This window comes from Astatotilapia calliptera, chromosome 10 (genome assembly GCF_900246225.1).
Source record: "Astatotilapia calliptera chromosome 10, fAstCal1.2, whole genome shotgun sequence".
Lineage (NCBI taxonomy): Eukaryota > Metazoa > Chordata > Actinopteri > Cichliformes > Cichlidae > Astatotilapia > Astatotilapia calliptera.
Genome location: NC_039311.1, coordinates 15,034,321 through 15,049,894, shown reverse-complemented (window position 1 = coordinate 15,049,894; position 15,574 = coordinate 15,034,321). Strand labels below are relative to the sequence as shown.

General features: G+C 39.6%; 2 protein-coding genes and 1 long non-coding RNA gene across 6 annotated transcripts in view; 1 reads left to right on the top strand and 2 right to left on the bottom strand.

The window, feature by feature from the left end:
* Positions 1–731: 731 nt before the first annotated feature.
* Positions 732–6,075, bottom strand: birc2 (baculoviral IAP repeat containing 2). Its single transcript, XM_026181340.1, has 12 exons — positions 5,973–6,075; positions 5,612–5,892; positions 4,295–4,597; positions 3,841–4,129; positions 3,036–3,135; positions 2,811–2,889; positions 2,666–2,714; positions 2,032–2,274; positions 1,823–1,921; positions 1,291–1,446; positions 1,143–1,184; positions 732–1,012 (listed from the first exon to the last, which is right to left on the bottom strand). Exons 1-12 carry the CDS (start codon positions 6,064–6,066, stop codon positions 819–821), a joined length of 1,929 nt encoding a protein of 642 aa, XP_026037125.1. The 5' UTR covers positions 6,067–6,075; the 3' UTR covers positions 732–818.
* LOC113030170 (uncharacterized) overlaps positions 5,825–15,574 on the top strand; it is a 16,732-nt gene continuing 6,982 nt past the window's right edge. Inside the window, exons 1-2 of one of the 2 annotated variants that reach the window (XR_003273559.1) lie at positions 5,825–5,927; positions 6,407–6,464. This is a non-coding gene — a long non-coding RNA (uncharacterized LOC113030170). The remainder of the gene's footprint in view (positions 5,928–6,406; positions 6,465–15,574) is intronic. The other variant, XR_003273558.1, reaches the window with a different exon arrangement.
* The window catches only part of LOC113030169 (transcriptional coactivator YAP1-like), a 13,540-nt gene continuing 10,078 nt past the window's right edge, over positions 12,113–15,574 (bottom strand). For all 3 annotated transcript variants that reach the window (XM_026181342.1, XM_026181341.1, XM_026181343.1), the window contains one exon: positions 12,113–15,574. This exon is cut by the window's right edge and continues 627 nt beyond it. The gene's annotated coding sequence lies outside the window, so the exon portion shown is untranslated.

Sequence of the window (15,574 nt, the reverse complement as noted above, 5' to 3'; positions counted from 1 at the left end):
TTAGCCATGAATTTGACAGTATTTAATCAATTATTTGATTTGTTGCATTATTTGTTATTGTTTTGTCATGCTGCTGAAGAGACTGAGGACATTTTGATCTATGCCCTCTGTAATTGTTCCTGTCACCAGACAATCACAGTACTTTCTTTACTTCTGTATTGAAAGCATCAACCTACTGTACATGACTCCCCTGTAATCATCTGATGCAGTTTCTCTTTGTGGCTTAATTTAAAGAGTGACCATATGGCACTCAGCTTGCACTGACACTTTCTTTGGCACATGCAGGTTAATGTTTGACAAACTAGGACAATTAATATATCAACAGCAGTGAAAGCAATGCCACTACAGTCATGATCGTTGTTTAACAGCTATCATCATCGGGCTTGATAGAATCCATGATTTAAAAGAAAGGTGCCTTTTTATCTCAGTAGCAAACACATCTACTGCATGAATGAAAAGACCACAATAACAGATGCAACTCTGAAAGTGATTGTTTTATTAAAATTCAAGCATGTCATTTGTAGACAGATTGCACTGAACATTGTGTTTTCATCTATTTTCTGACTTGTTAAGTTTAGGGTAAAGTATAAGTAAAAGCATGAGCATTACAACTCTACATCACTTTCAGATACGGTTAGTCTGCGAGCTTCATCTCGTTATGTAGATAAATCTACAAACTTGTGAGTCATACAAGTTGGAAAAAAAAAAAAAAAAAAAAAAAAAAGGTGCGCAATTACCCTGCCACCCTTTCCAATAAATATAAACTGTAGCCTATTAATTAGATTTACATGATAAAACTGTGACAGCAGATCTCCTGCTTATGAGAGAAAGGTTCGAACTGTGCCTTTAACAAGGCCTCTGCAGATCGGGCACTTTCGCAGTGATGGCGCACACTCTTTACACACCACCAGGTGTCCACAGGGGATGAAGACGATGTTGACCTCTTTATCCATACACACCTTGCATGTACGCTCCTCCTGTAGGCGCCGCAGCTGCTCCTCCATTGGGAGGTCTGTAATACAAAGGAGATTTTTAAAAAAGAAAAAAAAATTAGGTAAATGAAGAGATGGTAATTAAACAGTAAAGTGAGTTGAACACAAAACAATTTAACAGGACAGTGAGCTCTGCTTCAGGCTACATACCTGAAAGATCCTGGCTTGGCGATGCAGCTTCGTTCGACTGAGCTACAAGCAGAAAAGACAGCACGCACTTAACCACTGAGCTACAGTTTGATCACCGTCATGGTTTCCAGTGCAAACCCGTCTGTATTTGAACTGCTTACACACATACCCATGAGATCTCTGAGCAGGTGGACGTCATTTTTCTGAATCCAGTTGCGGAAGACCTCAGCTGCCGCATTTCCCTTTGTGAGGATGAGCTCTATCAACCTGGCAGTCTGCTGCTGAGCAGATGTCTGAGCCAGAAGACCGCTATACTCCTCAGCACCTGCAGGTAAAGAAGGGCACACGTGAAACACTTTAAGCAGCTAAAATAAAAGATGCAACAAAATATTACACTGTTGCACCTCAAGTTATGTTGTACCTTTATTTAAAACTGAGAACAGAGGCTACCCAGAAATCCACCATCTGATTTAACAGTATTTGCCCCTAACACCAAACACTCTAGGTTTGTGCATCGGCACCAGGTGCAGGTCTTTCGTCTCCATGTTTTTAAATCACAAAAATGTAACCCTGGCTCTATGATTAGGGTTTTGCTGACAAAATTATGTTTCCGATTTTCATTTGTTATTTAACCAAGAACGGATGTGAATTCAGACAAAAATTGTGTTTGTTGAGATATGAGGGCTGAAAAATGTACATACTCAACACATTCTGATCTCTTAAATGCTCAAACAGTGGCTCTACACTCTTTAGTCGTTGGATCAAAGCTGCCTGGTGTCTCTTCACAAAGGTGAAGCCATCTGAAAGGAAAGGAAAGATTATCATTTCACTGCAACGGAACACCTAAACCGATTTGATTTTACATTTCCATAAATTAAGGGAGTGAGAACAGTATCAATGTCAACTCCACCTGATGCCATCGCCTCTGCCAGCATCTCTCGCTCCTCTTCTCTTTTCTGATCTTCTGCACTCAGCAGGTCTGAGACCAGCTCCTGGACTGTCCTGTAGTTCTCTCCACTGGTCAGGATTTTGCTCTGGACCGTTTGCTTGACTAGACTTCGCTCAAAGCCCATCTCTAAAGCAGACTTTATCACGGGGGTGTTCATCATGACGGCATCCTCAGACCGCTCCTCTCCAGGACCGAGGTGAACCACTGAGTGAAGAGAAAGCAGACATTTATGGATTTCAGTTTTAACAGAAAACAAAGAGCACCAGTCTCTCCGATCAGAATATGAGAACATTTTTATTCATCAGACTCATAAAATTGTTAACAATCCTATATCGTTTCTCTGCTCTCAGTCCTCCCAACATCTATTTCACTTTTAAATAAGGACTCTGCTCAGTTTAAAAGGTCCGGAATCACATTGTTGTGCACTCGAATGTTTGCTGCAAGTATATTATGGTAGAATTCATTTTTATCTTGTCTTATTTTGCTGGTTAAAGATCCTATGTGGGACAAAGTTTATTCTTTTCTTAAATATTCTTTTTGGGGAGATTTTAACAAACCTTTCAAAAATGTAAAGAATTTCATTTTCCAAACTCACCTGGTGGATCCACAAACTCTCTGGAGTTATTGTCTCCATTTGTTAAAAGCTATTGTGGAAAAAAGGGAGAAAACAGCATTTTTTTAATGACTCATTCCAAACCACATGTTTGAACTAAATCTCAGATGTGTTTGTCTTTACTAACTTGCTCAAAAAGCCGAGGAAATCGAGCTTGGATCTGGTGAACAAAGTCTTGTCCTTTCTCCTGGAGCAAATATTCACACCTGCAGTTAAAAAAGAGGTACAAGAATACAAACATTCATGAACCACCGCAGGTACGCACACCATTTGCCTAAGCAGCGCTTTTCTACAGCACACTGTGTTCTGGATAAAACTGACGACAAATCGACTTTACAACAGCAGTATTTACCGAGGAAACCACTTAGCATGTTCCACCCATGGATCATCTCCAGACTCCCAGCATCGCAGGCCTCCATCGCAACAGAAACACTTGACGTCATCATTACGACCTTCAGGAGGGGCAAACAAAGAGCTTTCAGTTTCAGTAAGAAGCTTTGGGCAAATTTAAGAAAGGGGGGAAGAAAAACACACACACACACACACACACACACACACACACACACACACACACACACACACACACACACACACACACACACACACACACACACACACACACACACACACACACACACTTTAGTTTCGTTATGACACTTGAGTTTATAACCAGGTGTCCCCCTTGATATATTTTATTTGAGGACTTTCCAGTGAAATCAGAGAAACTCTATAAGAAAAACTCTTCTGTGGAACTCCCTCAAAAACAGCAGGAAAACCCTCCGAAGTTACTGGCATTACAACCACTTCATGTAAGGGAAAGATTCTGAGTAAATTTCCAGGAACATTATCACCTAGTAAGCATTTCTTATAATGACCAAAGTCAAACGAAACTTTTTCATCTGTGATTTACACGTGCAAGGGTCTGACTTTGGCACTAAAAACATACAAATTAATATGGTTTTTCAACCATATTAATTTTTTATATTGAAACTAGCATTAACTGCCTTTTTGGCCACTTTAGAAGAATACAGCACCTTATTTACAGACAGCAGCCAATGAGTAGCATAACCTCCCAATAAAAAGTTCCACACGTCAATTAATGAAGGTAAATCAGTCAAGGTCACTGAACAGGTGTGCCTCTTTGACAGCATCCATACCTACGTAGTAGAAGCCAGCTTTAGCCAGCTGCTCTGGGCGGACGGGGATACGTGATGGCCAGTTAACAAAAGTGAGCAGCCTCTCCTCACTCTGCTGCATGGCAGGGTTGGACACATTGGTGAGGACTGTGGCTCCTGAAGACATCTGGGAATTCGCAGCTAAGGATGCAGTTGCTGCTGCACCAGCTAGCGACACGTTGTCAGCCCTGTCACCTCGGACAAAGCGACAGTTTGGATAATGCCTCTGGTGTTCAGATAATGCTCTGTCCCCTGGCTCCCAGTTACTTAGCTGCAAAGGGGAAGAAAGACAAAACCAAACTTCATCAGTTTGGTGTCTGAATGATGTTGCCCATCTTTATAATACTGCCTCATATTTTTATATTGTAAAATAACTGTTTTAACAAAGGGCTTTAAGCAGAATAAACCCAGTACAAACAACAACACACACACACACCTGTCCTCCACAACTGAAGCAGGCCACTCGATCGCCCTGCCCTAGGTAATAGAAGCCAGCTTTGGCGAGTTCAGCAGGCATGATGATTGAGAGCGTCCAGGAATGGAAGGTGTCCAGGCGGTCTTGCTCTCTGCGCATGGTTGGGTTGTGGCATGTTGGTCTCTGGTGGGACATGTCCTCAACACCTCGCGAGCTCAGTGGGCTGGAGGGCGGAGGAGCAGAGAAGGCCATATTCAGGTAGCCAACAGGCTCCTCACCTTGGCTTACTGCTGTGTTAGCAGCAGCTGGGCCGGGACCAGAAAGCTAGATAAAAAAAATTAAATAAAAAAAACTTAGACAGCTCAGTGCCTCTGGGCACTAATCTATTAATCTTACTGTGAAGAACTATTAAGAATAACTGTTTAAAAGAAATTGAGAGAAATGTAACATATCAATAAGAAAAACTTTAAAAATAAAAAAAAGCTGGTTACTTTAATCTAACATCAAAGGGATTATAACACTTGTAAATGATTAATTTAATCTAATCTATCCATCTTTGAACAAGGCATTGTGTTGCCTGTGAGTCATCATGTTAAAAAGGTGACTGATTATTAGAAAAACCCTTTGTCAATTATACTAGCACAGCTGAGAACTGTTCTGATAATAGAACAATAAATTTGCCCAGCTGAGCCTCAAAATTCCCACTTCCTCAAAGGTTCTTGTTCTAATAATGCGTACCACTACCACCAACTGAAAACCAAAAACTACCTCTAATTAGAATAGGAAAATGTGGAAGATGGTGTACCACCCACATTGGAGTCTCATTAAATGATACCGCTAAAAGGCTGACTGAGCTCGTTTGTGAAAGTAGCAGTACACAGAGTTGTGTTAAAGTTCTCAATGTTTTTGGAAATTACTTGATGGAATAACTAATTTCTTGACTCAAGAATATTCTGGCAAGTTCTTTACTATAATTTATATTTTTATAGAAAACTTTTAGACTGATCAAATCCACAAAGGATGATCCTCTAGACCAGGGGTATGAAACGTTAGTCCTCGAGAGCCGGTGTCCTGCAGGTTTTAGATCTACCACACCTGAATCAAATGATTAATTCATTACCAGGCCTCTGGAGAACTTCAAGACATGTTGAGGAGCTAATTTAGCCATTTAAATCAGCTGTGTTGGATCAAGGACACATGTAAAACCTGCTGGCCACCAGCTCTCGAGTTCCCTACCCCTGCTCTAGACCACAGGTTTGAAAAAAGCCATTTCTAAGTGACTCCAAAATTTGAGTGGTAATAACTCTTATTTGAAGAAGCATGCATTGATGATCTTACTGGTATCGCTGGGACAATGCGGAGAGGGGAGAAGGCGGAATGAGAAGAGGAGAGGAGGTTGGCTGTAGATGGGAGGCTCTGGATGAAGGAGCAGGAAGGAGAGAGCTGTCTGTGTTTCTCTGTTGGACAGTCGCCGGGCTGCCAGCCCTCAGCTGTCACGTTACATCTGAAACACTGCACGCGGTCACCCACGCCGGTGTAGAACCAACCTGCTCTCGCCAGACTTCGTTCGGTGACCGCAGATGTTGGGAATCGAGCAAAGGTTGAGATGCGGAAGAGCTCTAGAGATTAAAAACAAATTGTTTGAGTTTCAAAGGTAAGATACAAATAAATTCAAAAGGAAAAAAATGTACATATATACCTGAGGAGTTATCATATTGCAGTTCAGGTGGAGGCCCATTGCGAAACAGACCCATTAAAAACTGATTGTTTTTAAGCTGAAGAAGAGTTTCCATTTTGGGAATTTAGTGCAGTAGATAAGGAAAAAGAGATGTCCCTCTGAGGGAGAGGGGTTTGAGAAAACCCAAGGTCTTGCTCTCTCACACAAACACACTCAGTAATGCCGAAGAGGTAAGCAGACGAATGGATAAGGATGCAAAAGAGGAGGGAGCTCTTAGCGAGATCAAGATAATTAAAGCTTAAGAGCTCTTGTGCAAAAAAAAAAAAAAAAAAAAATCTTAGTTTCACCACAACCATGATGCAATCTTTACTTGCATGCATATTACCTATGCCTAGCAAAGAGGTACACCTGAACCTAAACATTTAACTGCCTAAATGTCAGCATCTCTCTTTTAGCCACAGTTAACGCAGATGAACGTCAAACAAAATCCATCCTCTGCAGTAATGACACAGGGTGAGTAAAATGCACACGTAAACATGACATCACCCAGGATCGTTATGCACGCTTAGGAAACACATATCTGACATGCCACCAAACCGCTCCAACTCAAACATATAGCATATGGTTATGCGAACAAACAAAACATGTTAAAAATTTGCCTCTAGCAGATGTACACACACACAGACCAAGGAATTCCTGCTCTCAAACCCCTCCCCCCATCTTGGACATCCCTTTTTGGGGGTGTTTAAGGGTTCATAATTCAATAAAAACAAAACACTAAAAAAAATTAATCCTCCAGGGGTAACACGAGTGCCTCCTTTATATCAGCAGAATCTGTAAATGACAAGAAAAAAAACATACATAAGACATGCTGTAGTTATGTTTCATGGCCATTTCAGCAGTGAAAATCTTGCAGGCTCAGTTGATATAAAATTACACGGCAGGTCACAGAAACAAATGTCAAACTGTTTTGATGCTAAAGCTTAAGTCTCCAAAGTGATATATTTGAAACATAAAATTAGGATCGATTCCTGTCACTTTCGAGAGCAGTTTCGGAGCAAAACCATTACACAACAAATGGCAGCTAGACCTTGTGACAGATCTACTGACCTTCATGTGAAAATCGCTGGAGCGATCCTATAACCCACCTGACACTGACTTCTTAATAAATCAAAACTGAAAGTGCGAAGATTGACAAGGAGAGCCCGCATTCAAACGCGGGCTCTCATTCTTGGAGAAAAGGGATAAGACTTGCTGTAAACTGCAGTGGCAGGTACGGTATTTCCGCCAGGTACTTTCCACACCAGCTGTCTGTAATTACGCAACAGAGTTCCTGTCTTAGCCATTTAATGTGTCCTAACAATTAACATGTCAGGTTAGGAGGGCACTTGGTTTATTTACATTTTTTTTTCGCACAATCAAAGTATGAACCAAAACGCACGGTTAGCAAGCAGCTAAAGAAAGATATGATTATAAGCTTTGCAACGGGCGTTAGCTTGCTAATGCTAACGGCTGCTAACATGAATTGCAGTCACTTTCCGCTTCGTTAACGCGCGGGGCCACAACACTGAGGAAGGGAAATAAAAACTAGCTGATGTCCGTGACGCAAAACGCCAGACGGTACGTTATTAGCAACGTGGCGTGATATGTCCTTTCCACTGTTGTGCTAACTCACCGCTTTCCAATATGCTCGGAAAGTCCCGAAAATTCTGGTCACGCCCCCACGAGTTTACTTCCGGTTAAAACGAACCAAAATATGAATGAATCGATAAGATATCCCACAGGTAAGTCCCTACATCCGAAAGTCGTGCTTGGGGTCCCAAAGGTCGCCACGTTGGATGGATAACAAACTAAAAACGGCATGTTTTGTGTCAAAAATGTTCTCGCTCGTATTTCACTGATAAAATCCACTGATACACTAACAGACCCAACAGTAATCAGTTTTTGTGTCAGCTCACATTAAACAACACAAAAAGAGCCACATTACATGAGCTAGCTTATTAATACTACTCACCTTTTTATGTAAGACTTCGTGGATGAATTAAAAATATAGAAATGTTCTTACATTTACAGGAGATTCCGTAATCCAACAACAGTCTGACACAAGTTTAAATCTTGTCACATTTTAGGATTATTAGATTAAAATAAAAATCATTTTTAAAAATTCCATTAAATGAGATACTTACATAGAGGGCTTGGTGAACACAAGGCAGTCGTTTCGATGCAGTGAATCATTTTAAACCCGTGAATGACTGAATGCATGTGGCTCGGGCTTTCCCTTCACACCACGCCCCCACAAGTCACAGCGTGAAGTTCTTAAAATTTCGTCAAATTTCCCTTCAACGGCAAAGTCTTTGTTTTTCTGAATAATTTAAAATTTCAGTATGAATAAAGGTTTCTCTGTTCTGCAAATCCCCCCCCCCCCCCCCCCCCCGGGGGAAATTTGCTTAACACATTAATGTACCGAGAATCGAGACAGCCCCAAATGCTGTCTGAGACAAAGCAAGTACACTTGACAGTGGTGTTGATTCAATAACTGAGTGATCAAGCAGCTTAAAATCACCATTTAAGTATTTATACATAAAAAAATGTTTTCTAATCTTTTTTTTATTGTATTTAACATCCTGTACAGGTTGCCAGTTAGGCAATCTTTCATACACATAGTCTGTCTGTCTCTCTCTGTCTCTCACTCACTCACTCACTCACTCACACACACACACACACACACACACACACACACACACACACACACACACACACACACCCCTACCTCTTTAGGCTGTAGGAAGAAGCTGGAGTGCCCACCCATGTAAGCACAAGAGGAGCATGCACAATGCTCATGGCTGTGGGTTAGATGGTTGATAGCATCTGTGTTGCCAGTTGTTATGAAGTGGAATGAGTTGCCATTAATGTGTCTTTTATGGTTAAAAAAAGAAAGAAAGAAACAAAACCCTTTGTCAACTCCAATGTTTCACAAGGGCAGACCTGGAGAAATGTTCTTAGGGTGGCATGAGGATGGCATGGAAATCAAATTGGGTGGTAAATATAGTCCATAATGTAATTATTTTCTGTAGCCCACATAATTAAACATTTCAGTGACATAAAATCCAAATTCACATGTGATATGTATCGTATAGCCTGTATAATAAATAAATATGTAGCCCAATAAATGTAAAATCCAGAAAGCTCCACAACATGGGGCGGTTCATTTACAAATACAAGTCAAAAAACAATTCTAACTTAAGTTTCATACTTTGTTTGTTAAAAAAAATAAAATCAGATTGTTACATGTGTAATTTTACACAAAATGTCAGAAACCTGCACAAGTCATGAACAACAATTTATACCCGATGATTTATTTTTTTTTGAGTTAACCTTCTGAGGTCCAGGGTATAATTGGTGATTTTTGGCTACTTTTGGTTTTACATTTGTATTTTTATCTTCAAATTGTTTTCTCTATTTATGTATTTATTTATTTATTTTACCTTGCCTTGCTTGGTATCATTGTTTTCAGCTCAATCTCACATGTCTGAATTTACAGTTATTTTTCCATTGACGTACTGTATTATCCCAACTGATCTGAAATCACACAAAAAACAAATCCTAGTAATAGTTAGCAAATTATTTTCATAACTTGAAATGCAATAATAAATTATGAAAACCTATGTACACATTTTGTAAACAAAGTTACAGTGGGGCAAAAAAGTATTTAGTCAGCCACCGATTGTGCAAGTTCCCCCACCTAAAATGATGACAGAGGTCAGTAATTTGCACCAGAGGTACACTTCAACTGTGAGAGACAGAATGTGGGAAAAAAAAAAATCCATGAATCCACATGGTAGGATTTGTAAAGAATTTATTCGTAAATCAGGGTGGAAAATAAGTATTTGGTCAATAACAAAAATACAACTCAATACTTTGTAACATAACCTTTGGCAATAACAGAGGTCAAACGTTTACTATAGGTCTTTACCAGGTTTGCACACACAGTAGCTGGTATTTTGGCCCATTCCTCCATGCAGATCTTCTCGAGAGCAGTGATGTTTTGGGGCTGTCGCCGAGCAACACGGACTTTCAACTCCCGCCACAGATTTTCTATGGGGTTGAGGTCTGGAGACTGGCTAGGCCACTCCAGGACTTTCAAATGCTTCTTACGGAGCCACTCCTTTGTTGCCCGGGCGGTGTGTTTTGGATCATTGTCATGTTGGAAGACCCAGCCTCGTTTCATCTTCAAAGTTCTCACTGATGGAAGGAGGTTTTGGCTTAAAATCTCACGATACATGGCCCCATTCATTCTGTCCTTAACACGGATCAGTCGTCCTGTCCCCTTGGCAGAAAAACAGCCCCATAGCATGATGTTTCCACCCCCATGCTTCACAGTAGGTATGGTGTTCTTGGGATGCAACTCAGTATTCTTCTTCTTCCAAACACGACGAGTTGAGTTTATACCAAAAAGTTCTACTTTGGTTTCATCTGACCACATGACATTCTCCCAATCCTCTGCTGTATCATCCATGTGCTCTCTGGCAAACTTCAGACGGGCCTGGACATGCACTGGCTTCAGCAGCGGAACACGTCTGGCACTGCGGGATTTGATTCCCTGCCGTTGTAGTGTGTTACTGATGGTGACCTTTGTTACTTTGGTCCCAGCTCTCTGCAGGTCATTCACCAGGTCCCCCCGTGTGGTTCTGGGATCTTTGCTCACCGTTCTCATGATCATTTTGACCCCACGGGATGAGATCTTGCGTGGAGCCCCAGATCGAGGGAGATTATCAGTGGTCTTGTATGTCTTCCATTTTCTGATGATTGCTCCCACAGTTGATTTTTTTCACACCAAGCTGCTTGCCTATTGTAGATTCACTCTTCCCAGTCTGGTGCAGGTCTACAATACTTTTCCTGGTGTCCTTCGAAAGCTCTTTGGTCTTGGCCATGGCGGAGTTTGGAGTCTGACTGTTTGAGGCTGTGGACAGGTGTCTTTTATACAGATGATGAGTTCAAACAGGTGCCATTCATACAGGTAACGAGTGGGGGACAGAAAAGCTTCTTACAGAAGACGTTACAGGTCTGTGAGAGCCAGAGATTTTCCTTGTTTGAGGTGACCAAATACTTATTTTCCACCCTAATTTACGAATAAATTCTTTACAAATCCTACCATGTGGATTCATGGATTTTTTTTTTTTTTTTTTTTTTTTTTTTCACATTCTGTCTCTCACAGTTGAAGTGTACCTCTGGTGCAAATTACTGACCTCTGTCATCATTTTAGGTGGGGGAACTTGCACAATCGGTGGCTGACTAAATACTTTTTTGCCCCACTGTATATAAAATTATTTATCTAAAAATGCATCTGGCCTAAAACCTGCAGGCCTGACAGCAGCAGGCATGCAGGCAGCAGCAGACACTGTCTCCAGCATCCACCTGGGGACAGTGTTTACATTGCAATCTACCTTTGTGACATTCATTAGTGCCTTACTGACACACAAAACGAAACAACGAATATACTAACTACACAAGACAACTGTACACTCCATGCTAAACGTCACAAATCTGTCACATCTCGAAACTTGCTCTCTCTATGCGTCTCTGCCATCACTCCCAAAAATCTCCCCTCTTCCTAAACAACCATGTTAAACTGGTTGACATGGTACATTTTTCCACCAATAGAAAGGAGGGTTTTTTCTCTTTTTTCATAATGTCATTACAAAATGATTTATAACCGCTTATACAACCCCAGAGAGTTAATAACACTCGCCTTCATTTCATTTCCAGAGTGTAACAACTAGCCACCTGTGTGAAATGTGAAATGCCCACGGTGTTGTTCAAAATGTGCTCTGGGACAATCATAGGCATTGGTTGCTACTGAAAACAAGAAATAAAGGCGGTCTAAGATGGATGCGCAGCAACAACCGCTTCTTTAAGATCGTTGCTGATGTCTTTCCTTCTAGGCATTGTGTTAATACACACCTGAATGCTCCAAAACGTCTGCTTTTATAGAGGTGCCCACACCTGCTGATGATCAGTTAATCTAGTGAATTTCATACCCTCTTAATTCCTATGGAAGCAGTAAGTTTATTACATTTATTGTTTTTTAATACATAAAAACCTCAGAACTGTAAGGGAGAGTATTTTGTTTGGTACGAAAAGTACAATACAAACTCAGCACATCACAAGAAACAATGTTTTTATTTAGGGGTACATAAAAGTTTGTTAAACAGAAACTCCTTTAAAATGATTACAAAGAACATTTATATAAATCGCATGCATAAAAAGGTATAAAATAAGTCTGACTGCATCCAAACTTTCTGTAAATAGGATAACAAAAGTCATTATATGTAACATACATAGCAAGTGTCATGCATCCTCAGATAAATATTAGGCTAGGTAGTGTGTTGCACTATGTGTACGAGCAGTAAGCCGCTCAGTAAGTTTGGTACTTAAATTTTAGGAAACATCACAAAACGTTGACTGTGGGGGAGGGTTAATTATACCTTTTTACTCTATACTGTATACTAATAGATATATTTAACAATGCTGGTTAGAGGAAATTCTTTCACCAACAATTAAAAGCTTCAACTTTAGATAAAATATACAAACACACACTGCAGAAACAACCGAGCAGTTAAAAAACAACAAAATAACCAAACAGATTATACACTTCTTACATAGCTTTACTAATAAGGGAGAATTAAACTGCTCCCCAGCTGATGTTTGCCTCCTGCATTGCAACTTCAGATAGCCTTTTCAGTTAGAGTACAATATATACTACAAACACAGCATCCGCATTTAGTATTTTTCTTTTTGGAGAAGTCAGAACAGGATCTTTGATTTATGCTGAAGTCCTTTTATGAAGCACGACATGTTTCGCTTGATCCACAAACAATTCTAACTCTACAGTGTGGCAGCAAATCAATATCTTATTAGCACTAAAAAAAGATTATTTCTCTATGATAATATTGTATTTTTCCTACTATTCCAGGCATCTAATGCATTCCTATCCATGCAAAACTGCTGGTATGATGCTGCTTTCCTGTAAAACCATCTAATCTACATCAAGTAGCTGTAGACTGTGAAACAGGTTAGTTGTTGCAGTAAATTTTACTGGTTAATAAACAACAAGCCCAAATGAAAGACTGCATCTTCTACAAGATATTCTAAAAATAATATAATGTAAATCAGACACATGACTTATCGTTTCATTGAATATGAGAAAATCAATTAGCCTTTGACATCCTCCCCATTAATTTTGATGCATTTGCAATTTAGGAAACTAAGGGGTAAGACTGGATGCCTGAAATAGTAGAAAAGTGCATCTGAAAAATAAACAGCAATGATAAAAATTGTAGCTGATTTGCAGTTGAGAAGTTCAAACTTGGCTTGCACGTTTTTTCTGTGTGGAGGTGGTGCTTTGGTGTTATACGAGGAGAATCATTAGGATTGCCTCAAGCCAAAAAAGGGAATAAACCAGTTTAATTATCAAAGCTGGAGGAATGCTGGCAGATGATTTAATTTGTTAGAAAAAAAACCCAACAAAGAAAAGGAGTGGACAAAGCAGCCACACGCTACGCAATCCAGTATAACAAATCTCTAACACATACTTGTGAAGTTTCAATCCAGTTCTGTGTGCACAAAATCATGGGAATAAAATGCAACCTAACATGGCAACAAGACAAGTAAAACCTGTATGTTAGTAACTGTATATGCAGAGATTTTACATCAGAGCGGTGTGAGGGTTTCTTTTTAGAACAGAGATGGGCTAATTAATTAATAAACTTCATCAAATCACCAGATGAGTTGGGATTACCGTTTGCCGGGGGAAAATCCTGTATTGGGAGACATTGCGTTACAGTGATCATGAGATCATTCACTGAAGATGTTCTCTGTAACAGTTCCTCTCTGTGTGAGGAGGACTCCTGAAAGCAGATTATATTCTAGTTTTAGTCTTCAAACTAAGACTCCTTTGTATGGTGGCATCACTCTGTAGCTCTTTTTATTATTTTTATTTAATGGCAGACTTTGAATTGTCAGGTCTTTAGACCAAGTTTTAATACTTCTGCTTGTGAGGATTTCAAACAACTGCTTTTAAGGTTTGGAAGTAAATGCGACTCCTTTTAGCATCTTCATTCATGACAAATTCTATAGAGTCACACCACAAGAGTGCATCAAGTCCCTAAACCAGAAAAGTGGCAGCTTTTCAGCAGGAGGTCTTTAGTCAGGTATAACGCACCTAGTGTTAGTTCTTGAGTTTGATTGCTTAGTTCTGACCCTTGCTAGGAATGTTTTGTTGTTGTTGTTTTTAGCACACATGTACATTTAAAAATCTGAATTTAGAGGCTGTTTTGACGTAGTAACCCACTAAAAGTGTGTGTAACAAAACGTCGTATCGCTTCTGTACCACTTTTATTCTTTTGAAATGCTCTTTTTGTGAATTCACTCTGTTTTTTTTAAAGTACCCCTAATATGCTGTTGTTATTTCTGTGAATGTTGAAAGGATCTTATTGTAGCGATGATGTCTGTGTGTTGCAAACATGATATCAGCTGAAGAGTAAATGGGGCTGGCCTGTACTCTTCTGTAATACCACTTTGAACCACAAGGCGGCGCACTGTCAGTGTAGTCTCTACTCTGTGTGAGCTAATCTGCTGAGATCAGCATGAGATGTTCAAACATGATAAAAGTTAGTGTTAGTGTGACATGTGTACAGAATTCATGCTACTATCATATTAAGCCTAATAATTTGGGTAAAAAAAAAAAGTATAATTTTTAAAAAAGAAATATTAAAGTTCATATGTTTGGATAGTAACACAAAATATTTTGAAAAACACATAAAATAATGCATTTCTGGGTGTAAGAAAGCTTGTTAATGGCACAGTTTTGGGGGGGGGGGGGGGGTTTGTAGGTGATAATTAAACATACTTCCTAAAATTTTTAATTATCTCAAACTTTTAACTTAACTTGGAACTTTAAAAATTTAAAAATCTAAATTTTGAGATAAATTTCAACTTAGAAAGAATTTGCAGATCTTTCTTTCAAGTGGCAGAAACAAACTTCCATTTTGTTGCGTGGACAACTACACTAAAATTTTATTGTAAAACAGTGCCACCTTTTGGTTAAAGTGTTTTACAATTAATTTTTGCATGCCACACCATGTACTGGACTTCATGATATTGCTAAACAGTTTGAGGGGCTTTCTAAGCAGTTCAGGCTTTTCCTCCGTTACTCATCTAACTCACTATGTAACACATATTACCCACTTGGCAGTTTTGCAGAGCCCAAAAGCAAGCACGAGGAACTAGTTAAATCCAGATGCAGGCCACCCTTGTATCACCAACAGAGTTGGTAATTATAAATGTACCTAACGTTAGAGTTCCTCGACCAGACAGAAACATCATTGACATATGTTAAAAACTATAGGAGTGCTGTGATTTTAGCCTTAATTACATGCAAAATGCTCTCTGTGAGAGAAAATAATCAACTATTGAATTTAATCCTAATGTGAATAATGTTTTTCTGCTTGCACCCAATGCCTCTTAGACTGTTAAAAACCTGTTAACTTCATAACCTCTTCAGTGTTTCCTTGCTTTTGTCATTTCAACCAACCAAACAGAGCAGCCTTTTAGTGACCATCTTA